The 19,485-nt window shown below is 39.1% G+C and overlaps 1 protein-coding gene across 13 annotated transcripts in view; it reads right to left on the minus strand.

The window, feature by feature from the left end:
- Positions 1–3,070: 3,070 nt before the first annotated feature.
- Positions 3,071–19,485, minus strand: part of LOC132098931 (transcription factor SOX-5-like) — a 219,239-nt gene continuing 202,824 nt past the window's right edge. For 12 of the 13 annotated variants that reach the window (XM_059505235.1, XM_059505234.1, XM_059505232.1 and 9 more), the window contains 6 exons: positions 18,228–18,399; positions 14,776–14,948; positions 7,120–7,222; positions 6,337–6,510; positions 4,934–5,150; positions 3,071–4,452 (listed from right to left, as the gene is read on the minus strand). In XM_059505235.1, coding sequence (XP_059361218.1) covers positions 4,158–4,452; positions 4,934–5,150; positions 6,337–6,510; positions 7,120–7,222; positions 14,776–14,948; positions 18,228–18,399 — 1,134 coding nt within the window. In that variant the 3' untranslated portion in view covers positions 3,071–4,157. The remainder of the gene's footprint in view (positions 4,453–4,933; positions 5,151–6,336; positions 6,511–7,119; positions 7,223–14,775; positions 14,949–18,227; positions 18,400–19,485) is intronic. The other variant, XM_059505237.1, reaches the window with a different exon arrangement.

A 19,485-nucleotide genomic window follows, 5' to 3' on the forward strand; every position in this document is an offset into this window, starting at 1 on the left:
GACATATACAGTGACGTTCAGCACTGGGAATTCCCTTTGTTTGGCCAAATCTTGTAATTGCTTCATGTGTTGGCACATAACAGTAGACAGATAGTATTTAGTGTGCAGTGTGGTGCTTTTTGGCAGTTCTGGACTGCTAGAGTTTAATTATGGAGTTGGTGAGTTGCAGTAGGGCAGAAAAAGGAGCCACAGACACACAGTAGAGATACAGAACACGTCGCTGTTTTTATTTGAGCCTTGACTGGCAGTAATACTGAAAAACGTCAACTTAGAACAGATGGTGGTAACCCACAGCTTGCTTTTTTTTCTTTTTTTTCCCCATAAGAGTACAGTAACTCTTGCTTTTATTGTGGCATGAATAACATCAATAAAAGAGAAAGAAATATACAACTTATATTACACTGTTATGAACAAAATATAAATCTATAACTCTATGCTATATTTACATAATTATCTTTCTCGATTTTCAAGTTGAGATGGTAAGATAAGTTTCTAAGTACTTTTTTGTTTGATGTCATTGAACATTGTTTTGAGCTCCACACATGACTTTGATTGTCTTATCAATTATTGTTCATAATACAGGCCATCATCATCAGAGTATGTGTTCTAAAGACCATGAGGTTACCATGCAGACAGATAATTAGTTGACAGAACGTGACCTTGTGTGTTAAACAAGCCAGTCCTTCCTCCAGCATACGTGTCCCTATCAAATTATATGATTGTGGGAATTACTAGATTTGAAAGCATGGTCACATCAGATGGTGGCTCTTCTGTGATTGTGACTTTCATTATCTGACAAAGTGTGATTGTGATGTCACTACTGTGAGCTTGATTGACAGAGGGAAACTCTGTGTGTTTAGTGTGTGGAGCTAAAACAAATCAAGAGATAAAAACATCTGATATGGGCATTCAGTGGAGCTTCACTGGAATCAGACCGTTTGATCCTTTCAGAAAGTTTATGTCTTCTGATTAAAAGGAATTGGTTACCAGCCACTATCTTTCAAAACCCGTTTTACTTTTTTCTTCTGGGAAGCACATAAGATGTTTAGCAGAATGTCCACACTGCTCTTTTGCACATAATTAAAGCGAATGGTGACTTTAGTGCTCAAGCAAGATTTTCAGTGAATAATGACTTACATTTCAGAGCTATCATATGGCTTCAGGGGACTTATAGCACAGCTGTATGGACCTATTTTATGTTGCTTTTTTTATTTTTTTTTCAGAGGCCCTAGTCCCCATCCACTCTATTTGTTGGGAACGGAGCAGCTCGGACCATCTGCTAAATGTCTCCATTCGTGTTCTACAGAAGAAAGTAAGTCATATAAGTTTTGTCAGTTACATTTTTGGGGTGAACTATCCTTTTAAGGTTTAGGTGTTGTGCACTATAACTGTACTGTAATTTGACACAATAGGTAAACCAATGCATTCATTTAAACCAGTAATGTTCCAATGAAATGTAAGAGAGAGGATGACAAAAATTAGTAAACAAGAGCCACGCTCTTTCTGTTCAATAACAATCGGTGTGTAATATAGCCGTTTTCTTTATCTTCAGTAAAAGAAAAGGAGAATTAACAAATAGGAAACTTCACATTATACATAAACCATTACAAATAAAAATATTATGTTCTTCTTATGTTTGTCTCCGAATGTCCAGAGTGCTAGTGCTTTAAGAAATGTGTTTGGAGTTCATGAATGATGAAAATAAGGAGAAAATGAAGAAAAAAAAAAAAAAAAAAAAGAGAAATGTCTCTTTTCCTTCATATCAGCAGTTCACCGTGACCACTTTATATACCAGCGTCAGAACAGGATTAATCAACAAAAAAACGAACAAATAAAAAAAAGGAATATTGAACATAATTAAATCTAAATACCTACCCAGCTAAATATAATGCTTTATCAAGCGCAATTTCCATATGATCATAAAAAAAAGGAAAATAAATTATACTGTACATAACTTACTAAACTTAGGAAATGCTGCCTATTCTTATAATTATTGTTAATAATATTATTACACTAGAGGCAGTTTTAACAAAATAAAATACAGTAATTGCAAATACAAACTAAAACATTAACATGCAGAGTCTGAAATGGCTCCTCCCAACCTCAACAGCAGAGTGACGTTGACATGGAGGCAAAACACAAATACAAACATAAGACGGGACCTCGTCGAACCGAATAAACTAGACAAAGACGAACACGCAAAATGTGTTTGGTCATCACTTTGCTAGTGCTACAGGCATCGGAGTACCTTTAACATTTATCGTCAGAAAAAAATCTCAAGTAGGCCAGAGAATTCAAATATGTTATATGTTTGCATTCTGAATATATAATTTGATATGTATTGTGAATGGACGGCTTTTGGGTAGATGTACAGGGGAAAAAATGCATATTAATGGCTGGAGTCTGGCTGCTGTTCACCTAACAGTTTGTGTGTCTCTCTCATCCAGCTGGAGAGAGGCTGGCAGAGTAGTTACAGTTAGGGCAGCCGTCAATCAAACTCTGTTGCCGTGCCGACAGCAGCCAGACAGGTGCAGTAAGATGGAGTGGGTTAGTCAGAGCGGATGACTGATGGCACGGCTCAGAGACTCCTCTGCGCTGATAAACTGAGTGATAGATGGAAAAAAATGGGGGAAATAAAGAAGAGAAAGAGACCAAACACAAACCCCTGTAGAGGAATATAGATGTGAGATATATTAAGGGGCACTGATTGAAACGCACACTCGTGCTTGCCTTGTACGGAGATTCCTGGTTTCTCTCAGAGCAGTTCTTTGCAAACAGAGTGATGAGCACCGGGGCTTGTGGGAACTCTATTTTTCCTCCTTCAATACGCCATTCAAGCACAGACTCTTCTCTAGAGAGCTTTTCTCTCTGTGTCTCCTCTTTTTAGAATGAGGTTCAATGTTCCCTGCACCCAGCGATGACAAAAACAAGATGTTCAAGGAGACAATGAGAATGACCGGAAAAAAATTATAGGATAAAAAAAGGAAAAATTAAGACAAAAACTAACAAACAGATGATCGGATGAAAAAGATGCATATAAGGAATGCATAAATGCAGTGTTATTTAAAAAAAAATGTTTGGCTTGCTTCTGCATGGATCTGGCTGCTAGCATGAATCGTATGTATTGAATATTACTGTTTTTTCTTTCATAAATGTTCACATGACCAGCACATCAACTGTCTACATGTAATAAAAATTAACTTAAAGCCTAGAAAAAGGCGCATTCATTCACACACTCAAACAAAGAAATGTGCACGCGTACAATAATTCTTCTCAAGGAGTCACTCTCCACGATAACCATCACCATTGTCAGCTGTTAAACCAAACACAAAGTTTGTGCTATCTCGTAAAGTTGGTCTCCAGACCTGAGAGAGACGTCAACATCCTAAGTTCCCACAGAGGAGGGTTGGAGAAAGGAACAGTAAAAGCGTGTCAAGTGGAAAAGATGTGAGGAAGGAAGTATTGTCTGTCATCCAGCAGTGTCTGAACTCCTGAGTGAAGGGACGCAAATCTTCCCTTCCATCCTTTCTTCCAAAAGAAAAGACATCTTTGAGTGAGAGAACATGAGCGTGAAGATGAAAGAAAGCGATTCAGCTAATAGCACACCGAAGAGAAAAAAAATAGGAAATGTTTGTCGCTTTACTCCTGTCAGGTGCTTTAGGGTGAAGAGGAAAATAAACGTCTTTTTTCTCTATTAAAACTGTAACACAAAACAACAAAATCACATTCACAAGCCACTTGTTGGCACTGTGTACCTGAGTGAGTATTATCGAACTAAGAAAAAAATCTGTTTAAAAGTGTCTCTTTAGAAACAAACAGGTCCACCGTTTTAAAGTGTCTAGGACAGGTCCTTATTAATAAATGTCTCCATAACAAACTGGTTAAGGGTAATTTTTCCTATGTCGTCGTAGCTTACTCGTGATTCAATGTGAACCTGCCGTGGTACGTTCGCTCATTGGGAGTCAAGGCAAGAGTTTCACTTTACAAGACTCTCCTTTTGATGTAACAGTCGCTTTGATTGACAGGTCCTGTGCTTTGCTGTGGATATTGGGCTTGGCTCTGGAGGAGTCCTTATTGGACGGTGTATGGGGGGGCAGTTATGAAGTTTGCTTGTGTGAGATGCCAGGTGACTGGTGAGAAGGCTGTGATTGGCAGGTTTACTGAGTAATGTGATTCTCACTGTCACTGCCATAGTCCCCATCATCGTCTTCGTAGTCAAAGTCATCGTAGGCATCACCATTGCCGTCGTTCATTCGGAGCTCCTCCTCCTTCACACGAGGCTCCTCCCCCTTGTGTGTGAGGTAAGAGGGCTTGCTGGTGGGTGGGATTGGTTCGGGGCTACTAGACATGCTCGAGTGCTCAGAGGGCATCTGTGGAGAGGGCATTCCTGCCATAGAGAGCGCACCCGAGTACACAACGCCTGCTGAGGACAAGGGCAATTGGGCCTGCTGCCTGCAGTACAACAAACACACAGTCTGTTAGCAGGGCCTGGAAGAAAACATTCTTCTGATTGTTATTTCCTAAAAATGTACACTTTACAAACAGGCAGCTTGGGTTGTTAGTCAGTGATTGGTTCTATACATATTACTTGGATACAACTGTGTGTTAAAAATTTTAGCAAAACTGAAAATCAACCTGAAATGGCAACCTATTTTACTTATATAATGTGACATTACAGAGTGAAATTGGACATTTAACACAAAAAAATGTGGGGTGGGATCTAGATAGTGAAAAAGGGAAGGGTTGAAAAATTAAGAGGGCGTTGCAAAGGTGGAGAGAATTATTACTTTGGAATAATGTGCACTGTTCATGAATGCACTGATTGATCTTTCAGAGTAAGGAAAGGAATGTGTATTATGAAATTAAACGGGGTCAATTTGATGTTGACTTTAAAAGAATACCTTACTGGAAGGTGTTATATAACGAAACTTACCCTACTGTGAAGTACTGGCGTATTTCCTGTCTGCGGTTGCGCATGATGGCCTTATATTCTCCAATGCGCAGTTTTTTTCCGTCCACTAGGCAGGTGCGTTTGGGCCGTGGTTTGTATTTGTAGTCTGGGTATTTCTCTAGGTGTTGCTTACTAAGACGGGCCTGTTCTTCATAGTATGGCTGCTTTTCCAGGTTTGTCATGGACTTCCAACGAGAGCCTGCAGGAACAACATACAACATACATCATGCATGCACTCTTGTGATTCAGACAGTATGACAGGGATCGCTGCTACAGCCATAAATATTTAGGAAAAGCATGGCAGATTGGTGTCAGATGAACTCAAATAGACTAAATATACAGGGCTTCTCTTAAGATAGATTAAACGACTAATCGCTCAGGCAACCCAGTGACTATTCGATTTTTAAAATATGCAATTTTGCACATCTCTAATACACTCTTGCTTGCTCAGTACGGCTTTTAACTGCCTATTGTTAGCCTCAGAACTGGCACTTTGCACTAAGAGAGGGTTTTTGTTTGGTCTAATGAGTACCTTTGAGTGGAGCTGATGTCAAACTGAAGAATAGAGTGTGCTCTCTGCCCTCCAAAACACACACACACACATATACCGGTGACGTTTAACATTATTCCAGGTGACAGTGGGTTAAGTGGGCAACTAACACACTCCGTCTAATTATCAGAGCTCAACAGGCATACACAGGCCTGTGTGAACACACACACAAATGTGTACATACATCACGGTCCCAGAAACTCCAGCAAATGTGTGTTTGGGGTTTTACGTGTGTATATGTGAGTCTGTGTTGAATTTACACAGTCCTACTGTATGTTTAATGGGAAAAAGCTGTCTCCACTGGCCCTGACATGCACCCAGCACTGGAAAGGGGAAACTCCTCCTGTTAACAATTGAGTGAGCAGGGCCTTATTAAAACCAGATTTTCCAGCGTTATAAAATGCTTAGGAGCTCTTTAAAATGTCAAACACAATCCCAGAGGTCTGGAGAAAATGTCAGACAGACTGGAGAGCTGGTTTAATGCATAATGAATTATATCATCATTGTTGGAGTCGGCCCTCTAGAGCGATTCATTAGGCTGTGGTTATACAATGCAGTGCGGGAAAGGGCTGTGTGTGTGAAGAACAGAGGGGATTTTCTGTGGCTGGCTGCATAGTTTTTCCCGAAGGAGCCAGCCTTCAAGCTCCGCCCATATTTAATGTACCCACAAATCTCAGCCAATTAGGGAATACAGTGTGTGGCGAATCAAAGCTGGATGGAATATAAATCTATCAAAAGCCTTGATGGAAACGAGACGAAGCTAGTAAACCTGAAATGGTAAGATAAGTGGTTGGAGAGATTTACTAGCGCTGTCTCTGACTATTCTCTCTCTTACCGAGGATCTTGCTGATGTTTGAGTTATGCATGTCAGGGAAGGCCTGAAGGATCTTCCTCCTCTCATCTTTAGCCCAGACCATAAAGGCATTCATGGGCCGCTTGATGTGCGGTTCGCTGCTGCCACGCCCTCGAGCATCTCGGAAGATCCGTGAGTCTGACACACTTGGGCTTCCTGAAGAAAGAAAGGCAGGGAGTCACTGTTATTGTGGGGATAAACATACTTATATGTACAATACACACAAAATAAGACGTAAATGTAGAGTTGGATGTAATTTTATCTACTGAGAATCCATTGGATCATGAAAAAATGGAATGGAGCAAGATTAAAAGCCAGTTGGCAGTCGAAATTCTTATCCAAAAAAAAAAGGTGGAAACAATGAAGATTATAGGTAAGTAAATCAGGTCTATGCCATGGGTAATGTTAAAGTCAATTCAATCTTTTCTTTCATATTATGACATCAGAGTAAAACAGATTTTCCAAAAACTAAAATAAAAAAAGCACAAATCGAAAACTTATTTAACAAAAAATTAAGACTGGTTTAATCCTAGAAATGGTGTGGTATTTATGTAGACGAAATGACTTGAGCTGTTTTGTAATTTAAAAAAAAATTAAAATAAGGTCAAATATGAATAAAACGTATGCATGGATGAGTTGTTCACAGTAAGATCAATAAAAAGAAAATAAACATTTATTCCATGTGACTTTAAACTGAACTTTTTGATTACACAATAAAATCAATTGAGAGAGAAGTTTATGATGGGCTGTAAAAGAGTATCTTACCATCTGAATCGCCACTGATACCAAAGTCCATCATTGCATGAGTAAACTTGCTCTCTTCAGACTGTTTTAACTGTTGGCTCAGGCTTTCAAGAGCGGCTTTATCCTGTACACACATAAAATACAACCAATCCAGTTAGATTCATAATTGACAAATCAACAGATTTGTTACGATAAACACCAATGAACTGATAAATCAAGTGCATAGAAAAAGAAAATGAATGAAAACGTGAATTAATGTTTATCCATCAAAAACAAGTAGCCTGGATGCCACCTGCAATCTGTTTACACTTATTCTCTCCTCCTTTTAGTCACTCGATCTCTGTCTCCTTAAGGTCAGGGCATTATAGAGCACAAGTGCTCCAGAGATGAGAGTGGGGCTGGACTGCACAGCCTCCTGGGTATTTATTACACCCAATAAAAAGAGATTTACTATGCATTTACATGGCTAATGTAGCTGGGCTGCATATTTCAACACAACATCCCGGCTCACTCTAAACATGAACACCACCCCCCCCCCCCCCCCCAGAGCTGCATCTGGGGCTTAATTAGTCAATTAGACTCCATCCTACGTTTAAAACACACTCACAGACAGAGTCCTCACCATTAGAGAGTGACCTGGGCCTTATGCGACTCTGTAATGAAATGCATTACACCATTTCACAGCCATCGAGATTTAATTGTTCAGACTGAGTTAGTGAGTGGGGTGTAAATGAATATGTAATGGAGAGAGGATATCTCCCCAGAGAGACAAAGAGAGAGAGAGAAACAGAGGGATGATCAGGTTTGATAATTTGACAATATGAAAACTTAGGCTTTATATACAAGAAGGTCTGTAATATCTGGCAAAAGCTATCCATTAACACTCCTATTCATCTTAATTGCAAGTATATTTGGTATTTTTAAGAGCCCTAAAAAACAAACCGTTACTGTTAAAACATCAACTTGAACAAATTATATTTTGTCAGAATACATTGCTAAATTTGAATGGGCGTTAATTGAGAAAGATGCTTTTAAGCAGGTGTAGTCACAACTTGTACCAGCAGAGGCTAACTGGGCCATGCTAACCAGCTAAACCTGGTTTGGATTAATGGTAAAACTCCATCTCATAGACGATTGATTTTGTTCATCTCCCACTAACCATTATGTGACACACAAGGGTAGGGCTGTCACAATAACAAATTTTGCTGGACGATAAATTGTACTAGAAATTATCACGATAAACCATAATTATATTATTTATATTGTAATGACGACTTGATAGCTAGGACTGTAACTGTAGCTAGTTGGGGATAAGTGACCGCTGTGGTGCATCGGTAAGAATGCAATTGGATGCTGTAAAACTCTTCGATGGGTTTATTGACAGTCAGCAGAGGATTATCTGTCTTCATGTATGTACAGTATGTGTGTGGTTCTACAATAAACAATAAAAGAAAATATCAGCATACAATTAAACAACAGTGCTGACAGAATTCAATTAGCAAAGCTAATAAATATAATAAATGTAATTATTATACATTTCCCTTTAAGTAGCTTTAGCTGCTTATACATATCAAATAACCAAATAAAATACCTGATAACACATTATCTTCTTATTGAATTAAAGAACAGCCTTCATACTGCTAGTTATCAATACAATCAACCCAAAAAACATAGTTCTCTACTTCTCAACCATAATTACATTCAGATAATAACTATACAGTGTCAAGTGAGAACACACATAAACACAATATTAATATAAAAACTAATATTAATAGGCATTAACATGATGCTAGCGAACTTTATGCTAACATACTGCATTTCAATAGAGTATCTCAGAATAAACTCTTAACAACCCGATGCACCGAAATACACATACATGTGGGTGATTCTATAATTGGAGATACATTTTGCATTTCAATTAAAAAAAAAAAAAAAAAGGTTGTCATACAGAACCATTGTTTAAGAATTACCTTGAAAACACTTTAAAGTTTATATATTCAGTGCTATACAAATACAGATAGTTTATTATTTTCTCTATTTTATCAAAATATCACCTGTTCATAGTTTTTCTCGTCAATTCTGTTACGGACGAACAACCAAATATATAGAAGTAACAGTACATCAAAAAATGATAAATCTTTTTAGTTTCATCTGTCATGTAGTCCTTTTATTCAGGCCTTTAAAACAGATATTAAATGTTATATTTATACAACTTCAAAATTAGATTCACCCCCAGGCCATAGTGGATTAACCAAAGGGTGCACTTGTTTTTTTTTATCAAATTACTTGAAAATTACAGGGTAGAGATAAAACTATAACATATATCTTACTCTTGCACAATATAAAAATAACAATATTAAGTAGTTTGATATTTCAATGTATTATCTCATTTAGAGCTGAAACAATGAATCGATTTAATCGATAAAAATCGATTATTAAAATAGTTGTCAACTAATTTAGTCATCGATTCGTTGCTAAATAACTTATTTGCCGTAAGCGGCTCATTTCGTGCATATTTCAAATCTGCGGTGACCAAAGTGTGGCGGTAATGAGCCACCGGAGGTTTTACTCAGCCAGTACAGCAGGAGAAGTAGCGAATAGCCAATAGCTGGCCTCGTTTTATGTCACGTGCTTCCCGAACAGCGTCTCTGCAGCATTTAGCGGGATGTGGGAGACTGGGAGTACTTTACTTTGAGCCTTCAAAAAAGAAGAGTAACCTGTAAACTCTGCACTACTGAACTGTTTAAGGGGACGTTCACATATCGCGTCTTTTGCGCGCTCAAGTTCGTTATTTCCAACACCGCACCGCATCGAGTTAAAAACATCTCAACTTTTCAGAATGCTGCAAGCGCATCGCGGGTCATGTGACAAGAACTAACCAATCAGCTTCATCCTTTCCCGTAACAACGTTAAAAGCTCAGTCAAGATGAAAGGAACAGCTGATCATAGTTGTATATGGATTTCCATTTTGAAATAAATTTAGTAGCAGAGCTACTGCAAGCTATTTTTTGAGCTGCAAATCCATTTATCCTTTGCTGAAATTTCCGCGTCTTCATGGAGAGAGCACGTCATGGTTGCTTATCAAAGGCAGACGCCTCAGGGGCGCTTCTGCCCGAGCGCTTTGGAAAGAAGGAGAAAGCGGCGCGCCTAGCGTTTTCCACGCGTTTTCCACGCGTTTTTAGGCACGATATGTGAACGGCCCCTAAGACTTTTATTTGTGCAGATTCTCCAGTACAATGTTGTTTGCAAATGTTTAGTCGTAAAAGCTGATAACATTGCTTTTTAACAGTTAACATTTAAAGCTTTAAAAACATGTTGATCAGTTTGTCGTTTACCAGTTCAAAATTCAGTCGTGCAGCCTAATTATGACTGAATGAGAGAGGTAAATGTTTAAAGATATTTGAAATGCACTTTTTTTCTAAGTATTCACTGCTCTTTTTCACACAGCAGGTTTTTTGTGTGTGACTGTCCATTTTTTTTTTCTGGACAACCTTCTGATGGATTTTACGTTAAATTGTGAGTTCCATTCAGTTTTCATGCCACTGGCACTTTATTCGAAGGATTGTTTACAATTTCACAGCAAAAGCTGTTTCCCAGTAAATAATAAAATACAATGCACTGCAATTTTATTCTGTTTTATCCTTATTCTTCGTGAAAATATGTTCTGAAAGATTCCTTAATAAGCTTCGTTCGGGGTGTTAAACTACTTTAGGAGCTCTAAGGACTGCCATGGTGAAAACATTATTTTAAATCTCCTTGTGAAATTTGCTAGAGTATGGGTCAGTGTTCTGATTGCAGAAGAGTTCGACAAAGGATTACACAACTCCAGGTATATTTTTGATTAGGATATGACAGTGCAAAATGGTTAAAATCTCTTAAAAATCTATGCTGAAGGATAAAGACCATTTATTAATAATTTACTTGGGGAAAAAATGGAAAAAACTAAAATATAAGTACATAAACCGATTAATCGATTAATCGTAAAAATAATCGACAGATTAATCGATTATCAAAATAATCGTTAGTTGCAGCCCTAATCTCATTAATATTCAAGATGAAAGACTAAAAACAGAATTGACACATCTGGCAACAGAATTGACGGGGGTAACAGAATTGACCCAAACCAACCAGAACATGCCTATAACAAGAAAATAATTGCTGAGTTATTGAGAAATACTCGACCAGATATCCCTTTGGATCTCTACATGCCGTGTCGCAACCTTGGTCGGGGGTGGAATTAATCTGAAGATGTCCTCAAGTGGGTACCAATGAACATCTTCACGACCAGGCCAAAAGAATCTATTTTTCCTATTTGGTGCATGCACTTGACCCTCACATGAGTCTCATTGACCTCCAGGATGGTACCAGGATAGATATAATGGTTATATGTGAGGACACACCATTGTCCAACCACATCCTGGCTCTCCCAGTGTATGTCTGTCTGTTGGTCTTCATCTCTCTCTTCAACGGCTCTCTCTTCTCCAACGGCTCTCTCTTCTCCAACGGTTCTCTCTTCTCCAACGGCTCTCTCTTCTCCAACGGCTCTCTCTTCTCCAACGGCTCTCTCTTCTCCAACGGCTCTCTCTTCTCCAATGGCTCTCTCTTCTCCAACAGCTCTCTCTTGTCCAACTCTCTGCTTTCCATTTAATGTGAGAGGATCAGCAGGGAACTTGAATGTCTTTGTTTGGTGGCACTGGCACACCAACTTTTGCTGAGTGGAACAGGAGCACATCACATCCCGTTAAATTAGCTGATATGGGAAGACCGTGACCACTTGGTGGATTTTCATGGTGAAGGCTACGACAGGAAGTGACTTTGGTAGCATGTACGGTAGCATGACAAATAACCACACATGCTTGGGTGGATGGTGCATGTGTGTGTCTGTGTGTGTGTTGAAATCCTCTGATCATGGTAGAATAACCCAATTGATCAGTGTGTATCTGTGTGTGTGTGTGTGGCTATAAACACACATTATGCATTTTTGTGTGATTGTAACCAAGGCAGGGGCAGTGTGAAAACCAAGAGATGGACATTGGTCAATTCTGTTACCGTACCTTGGTAACAGAATTGACAGTAACAGAGTTGACATTTTTAGCATTTTTTACTAATAGCACCACATGCTAGCATAAAGGCTAATAGCACATGGCCTGATACTAAAGATGATTTTAAAAACTTTTAATACCTCCTTTTGTTAATATCTTTGAACTTTGCTTTCCCTATGAGATTGTTGAAACAGTTTTGACATGTTATATAATAACTCTTGGTGCAAGTTCCTGTTAGATTACATGGCTTCAGAGAGAACAAAACATATACCTCCTAGTTCTTCAGAGTTTAATACCAAAAGGGAAGTGACATCATCTTGCGTTGCTTAGGATACTGATGCGACAAATAAGCATAATTTAAAGAGACAATAACATGTAGTAACAGAATTGACACAGGATTTGTGGATTGGTATTTTTCAACAATAAAAGTTACTTTTAAACAAATTAATTTAGCATAATTTGGAAACTGTCACCAATAATAATTTATAAACAAAAATAATTAAAACCCCAAACTGAAATTTTTAATTTAAAACATGTTTAATGCATATTTTACCCTTGTTTGTAAAAAGTACCACCCACTATCATGATTTTCAACATCATGAAATAGCTTTTAAAATAAAATATTTTCTAGTTTTACACTCTAACATTTTGTGACTCTTAAAAAGAATTAAAATAAAATGTGTTTTTGGAGTAAAATTTTGGTAAAGCTGTTAAAAATAAATGGCTTCGGACTTCAAATGTATCTCCAATTAAAGAATCACTCATAAACATTTACACCAGGGTACTCGCATCTCTCTGAACGCACACATGCACAGATATCGACACGGACTATTCACCTCTGAGCTATTCACCTCAGTAATATCTACAATGTGTTTAACGGCCAATCTCACGACCAACTCAAAACGAAACTAAAAACTGTCAGCGCTAAAACTGTGTTCTCTCTGTGACCCCGAAACGAAGCCGCTGATTGGCTAATCCCCGTAACAGCAAGTCCTTCTTCACATATATATAAATAATTATTTCTAAATAATTGTGTGTGTGTGTTCATGGTGTGTTCACTTCTCACTGCTGTGTGTGCGCACTTGGATGGGTTAAATGCAGAGCACCAATTCCGAGTATGGTCTAACCAAGCTTTTCAAATTTCACGACTTTCACTTTCACTTTTTCACTTTCATAATATTGTTGTTCTAAGACCAGTTTCAACTTATATAAGGATAATGGCATAATACCGAAGGTATGCCTTTTCAAAGATCAATAAACTTTTATTTTGTTTTAAGGCAGATTCAGAGCAAGAAATACCAACATGTTGACTTTGTGTGGCTTAAAATTAATACATTTTGTATATTATGTTTATATGCCAGTTAGGGATGCTCATATTGACCGTTTAACCGTTAACTGAAAGTAAACATTTTGACCGATGAAGGGGCCGTTCACATATCACGTCTTTTTTTGTGCTCAAGTTCGTTATTTCAAATGCGGTATGCACGCTCAAAATGGAAGAGACGTGGTGCGACGCGATCATTTTTTCCAGTCCCGTCCGCACCGCATCTAGTTAAAAACATCTCACATCAACATCAAAATGGGGTGCACCCAAACACTGCAGAGTTTTTTTACTTTTTAAAATAAATCTTGTAGCAGAGTTACAGCAAGGGTTTTTCGGTGGTGGAGATCCATTGCTGAAATTTCCTTGTTGTAACGGAGATCGCAGCTGATGGATGCTTAGGAACGACAGACGCCTCAGGAGGAAAGGAGAAAACGGCGCGTGCGTGCGTGTGTGCGCTCAAGACTAACCCCACATCATGACGTGTTACATTTTTTAAATAAAAATGTAAAAAAGAAATTCTCGCGGCAGAAAAATTTAACCCCTTTGTACTCTATACGTGTGCACAAGTGCAGTGTGGAAGGTGGTGTGTGTAAGGGTGTAAAGCTATGGTCAGGGTAAAGTGCAGCTGATCTGTGGTCAATCATAATAAGGATTGAGTGTATGGGAGATTATTCCTAATGCACCTTCATTAACCTAGTAGCAATCAGCACAGCCACTAAGCCTGGTCGAGAGAAGAAGAAAAAAAAATACCTTGTGTATATACAAGCGTCTTTTGCTGATGTGCACAATCACGCCATTAGAGATGGATGAGGCAAAACTGTCCATAATTCAATGCTTGTATGCAAATTCCTCGGAAAATGAGTGTGTTTTATTATCTGTGGTCGAAGGCATTTCCTGTGCTGTGGCTCGTGGACCAGCTGACTCCAGTGTGTTTAGAAAACAAGCCCAATTTAGCTGCACAGGCAAGGAGTCCCTACAGTCACTTCACATTAGCATCAGCTACGCCATTAAAATTAGTGTCCCGTTCACTGCGCCCTGCCTGCCCTCAGCCTGCCTCTCAGACACAACCATTGTGTACAACAAAAGAGCTTTCAGATCTTAGTCACCTTCACTGCTCCTCCTCACAAGAACAGCTTTGGGAAATTGCTTTGTTACACATTCTGTTGTAATTAACGCTTCTGTTTGTGTTGTTTTGCCTGTTTTAAACTTCACTTCATTGGTGATGAGCAGGATGAGATCTGCAGAGTTTTTTTCCTTCACAAATTTAAAGAACGAGTGAATCTGTAAATGCAAGACCTGAGTTAATCGAACCTTCTCTGATCGACCGTTGTTGAGGCTCAGGCTGTTGACTGCCGCTACTTTGGCGTCCAGAACCTGCTGTTCTCTCTTTAGCTGCTCCTTCATCTGTCGGGCCTCCTGGAAAGCTTTGGTCACAGCCTCGTGGTCATTCAGGTAGCCTCCGGAGGTTATGGACGACAGCAGGTCTGAAAGCATGACAGGTATGAGTGAGACAGAGCACTGGCATAAGACAATAGACTGTAAGAGAACTGACAGGTAAAGCATAAATGTCTTTATGTAAAGCAGTAGGGATGTAACGATTCACTCAACTCACGATTCGATTCACGATTTTGATGTCACTTTTTGATTTTCCAACAATTAAAAAAAAAAAATTGATTAGATTTAAGACATTATTCAGTATGTTGTTTTATTAAGTTATTGCTGCACGTCTCTTTGTGAAATTGAAATAACACAAATAAAAGTTTGTTACACAAATAAAAGAAATCTCTTAATTTGAACAAACTTTGTCTGTGCTCTTTCCATTTAAAATCAGAGGCAACCACTGGATTTTAATCATGATTCAAACAAAGATGCAGTATACATGTAGCATGAGTAGTTTTTAATTTAAATTAGACTGTATAATTTCAAAATTTGAAGCAAAAACAGAATGGTCTGAGTTTTGTGAAAATATGCTCCATAAAACATATCTGAACGAAACCGCAGACTGAATGAGACGCAGATTCACTCTCTGAGAGCAGGTGCCGCTTATAGAACAGCAGCAATACAGCGTTTCCTTGGTTACCACTATAAACAAAGCAGAGCTGTGCTAATGTACACTACTTTAATATGCTTTGTTCAGAGGCAAGATGAAAAGAAAATACCACGTAAAAGACAGTTGGTCCCCCTTAGAGATGCATTCATCTAAATTCCTACTCCAATTGTATCACGATTTTGTTTGGCATCTCAACCGATTTGAATCGGCACATATTTGAGTTAATTTACAACCGGCTCATGGTTAATCGTTACATCCCTATAAAGCAGAAATTTTCAAATGGTTCTTGCATTTACCAAATCGTCAGTTTCCATTCCTGTAACCAATTTTACAATGAGCATAATAATTTCATGGTAATTTCAATTTCAGTGTTTGATTTTTAACACATTTCTGTTCATATTTGTAAAAGAAACAATTTTGGCACTTATCAGTTGAATCAAAACTAGTCAAAACTCACTGAAATAAAGTGTATTGATTTCAACATAAGGACTTAAAGTGAAGCCACCCAATACTAAAACACTGCTGGCTCTCCTGAGGTCACCTACCATACTCGCACTGACCATTTGACTGCCAGCTCTGTGACTCAGCTTGGCTCTCTCACAACCAGCTCTTAACATTCACTCATAGAAAATAGATTTTTAAGAGATTTATTTTCCTTTAAACATGGAGTGCTAGAATAATGAAAACTGGTTGAAGATCAGTGGTTAAGTAGCCTAATGTCTTTAAATATAATATGATGATGTGGGAAAGCTAAACATAAAATCTGAATTTTTATTTAAAGCAGATAATGTTACCAGATTCCTGACACCAGGCTGTATAATTAAGGTGCCTACCTTTTGAGATAGCCTTTGCTTTAAAATGTTGCCTCTGTTGGCAGCCTACTAGGTTTGGAAAAGAGCAATACTCTCACACACAACTAAAAGATAAGAGATCCAGTTGAAAACTGGTGATTTTCACTGAGAGGTTTGTTAAAAATTTACAATTTGTCTTATATCCCAGATATATAAATGCAGTCTCTCCCTCTTTCTCTCTGTCTGCTATTCTGTGGCCTTTTATTCTGACCAAAGCTCATGTAAATCTTAAAAGAAAAAAAAAAGAGAGGAGATTACTTATATTAAAGCCATAAGCGGCCTAATTTGGCCCATTCTACAACATCTGCCTTCGAGCATATCAAAGATGTTTCCAACCATCTTTTCATGGCTATTATTTGTATTATTCTCAGCAGCTTAACTGCCCAAGCTGTTAGCCGCATTTGTTGGCTAGTGTATGTGTGTGGTGCAGCATTATCTTGCCAGGATAGAGCTAACAAAGACCTATGATAGATTATGAGTCTTTATCTGCCCTAATCCAGTCACTAATGCTGGATAGGATGGATTAAATGCTTTCATTTGAAATGACAGAGTAGGGAACTCCTAAGTCATATCTGCCAGGAATCTGAAAGTGGCCACAGGTCGGGTCGAGTCGGGAGCCAGCACACTCCCTGACAGTCAATTTAATAGGGGGTCAAAAAATGTCTGGAGTGTTAATTGAGAGCACTGACCCCACTAAAGAGAGATGGTTATGATATTTTCTTACATTAAAAATGGCTTGTTTAATGAAGAGATGACTAACACAAAACATAAACAGTGTATCACACTTAACATTAAAGTGACCTGAAGAGTGAAACTTTCTTTTTGTCTTTGAGGAAAAGCAAGGCAGAGTCATGGCTTTAGAGGAGATAGTCCTTGACAGCCCCTGTTGTGTTTTCGTGGTGACAGTGACACAAAAAGAAAGGGACGCATGGGGTCGGGGATGCTGTAAAGTCTCAGGACAGATGTCACTTTGCAAGGTCAAAAAGATAAACAAGGATGATGGAAAGATGAGGAAATAGCACAGAAAAGGGCGTGCAAAGGGATCTGTCTTTTAATATAATATTAATATACATCCAGATAAACACATACACTTACAAACAGAATAAGTGGGGCTCTGAATTCATCTTTGATATCACAAGACTTTGTGGCCCCTTAAAGATGTGCATCAGATGGAATAATCATGGGACATACGGCACTCTCAAATTTAATGATCTAAAAGAACCGCTCACAGCATCATGTTCCAAAGGATTCCAGTGAAAACTTCCTAATCCATTTGTCAGAACAAAAAACATCTGGGCGGCAAATCCACTAATCTGCTATTAAATCCCAGGATTTGTTGAAAAACACTGTGATTACAGGGAAGAAGTCTGAAATGGCTAACTGTTGTGAGGAGGGGACGAAAGGGGAGGGGAAATATTGCTTTATTGTGTTATTAATGTATGTTGTTTGAGCTGTGGGTGGTAACAGTTGTGTAAGAGTCTAATCTCTGCGCCTGTCAGGAAAGCTTGTGTTGCTCTATTCAGCATCTCTAAACAACAGAAATAAGCGCTGCTAAACCTTCCCATCCGCTGTCTTGCTCTCGTTCGCTTCCAAACACAGCTGCTTAACAAGCTCTCCCCCACCATTTAGACTAATAAATGTTTGACAATGTGCCCTTCAGGCAAAATTTAATTCTACAAACCTAAAAATTTAACATCAATTACTGTCTCATACAAGAGTCTGTACCAGTAGAAAAACATATCTAGGGAGTAGGAAATGCTCTTGAGAGATACATTCAGGGCAATATGCAATAACATTAAGCAGGTTATGCTGCGATTTGTGTGTGTTTATTGAATTGCAATGAACTGTGGAGGTGTGGGTACCTATGGAGCTGAGTCTGGATGGCGGTCCTCCAATGCTGGAGTGGGCGCTGTGCTTCAGGGACCCGGGGCCCAGCTTCAGGGCAGGGACCTGTGGGGAAGCGGGGGAGGTGGGTGACTTGCTCTCGGATGCCTTAGGCTTGGACGACAGATTCAAGGGCTGAGCGCCCTCGTCCTGCAAAACAGCAACACGTTTGGCCTGGTGTGATTTTTTTTTTTTTTCTCCTCAGAGTCTGGGGACCCAATCAAATGTCCCAGCAGGGGTCAAATCAGCTGACCACACATTGAAATGTTGGTTTTCAGGCCACAAGGAAATGTAAGAGTAATTGTGGTTGCACGGGCCAGTTGAAAAACTTGCCAGCATCGGATTGACGTTGAACAGTGCCATGGCACAATAAACATGCAGCACACCAATGCTCAGTCAAACGAGAACAGGGACAAAGCGAGCAAATCATGTAAAGAAACATGCTTAAGTGAGAAGATTCACACACATTTACCAAACATGTTGCGCACCGAGAAGAAAAAATATACAAGCATACAAACGAACACAGAATGGCCAAGTATTCCATTAATGTAAGCACGAATAATAATTTTATGCACACATTCCAGCTTCAAATGTTTAAAGATGTCAATTAGACAATTACATAATTAATAAAACAACACTGCCTGTCTGCCTCCAGGTTACCAGTGGTAGACGTCTATTCATTTGTGCAAATGACTGGTACCCATACATCAACCTTGCTGAAATTGTAATCACATCAGAGAAGGCACCACAGAGCAAATTAGATCTCAGAACGACAGATGCTGCCCCATGCACATCAAAAGCACGTGGGAACACAGGCAGACCTCCAGGTTCTAATGACCTCACCAGTCCTCGCTCAAACCACAGCAGTCAATCAACCTCACCTGGCAGAGTGAGTCTCGGGTCACTATCATGCTCCCACTGTGGTGAGATCTTACATGTGCTAACATGAGGAGTGTGGCATCTGTACCGACACCTGTTTCTAGAGCTCTTCCATCTGTCATGAATGGCCAGAAACACAAAAGAATTTGCAGCAGCCATAGAGGACAACTACATCTCACAGAACCGTCTATCCTCATCTTGTGTCTGCAGTAGTGCGAGCAGACGTTCGCTCTCTTTCAGAAGCAGTAGGCAGCATGCTAGGTTTTGGAACAGAGCTTCTGAGGTCTGGACAGCTTGATTAAGACCTTTCCCTCACTGCTTGTGCTGTGATGGGCCATAACAGGATTGTCCTCATTA

The sequence above is a fragment of the Carassius carassius genome, chromosome 22, assembly GCF_963082965.1.
Source record: "Carassius carassius chromosome 22, fCarCar2.1, whole genome shotgun sequence".
Lineage (NCBI taxonomy): Eukaryota > Metazoa > Chordata > Actinopteri > Cypriniformes > Cyprinidae > Carassius > Carassius carassius.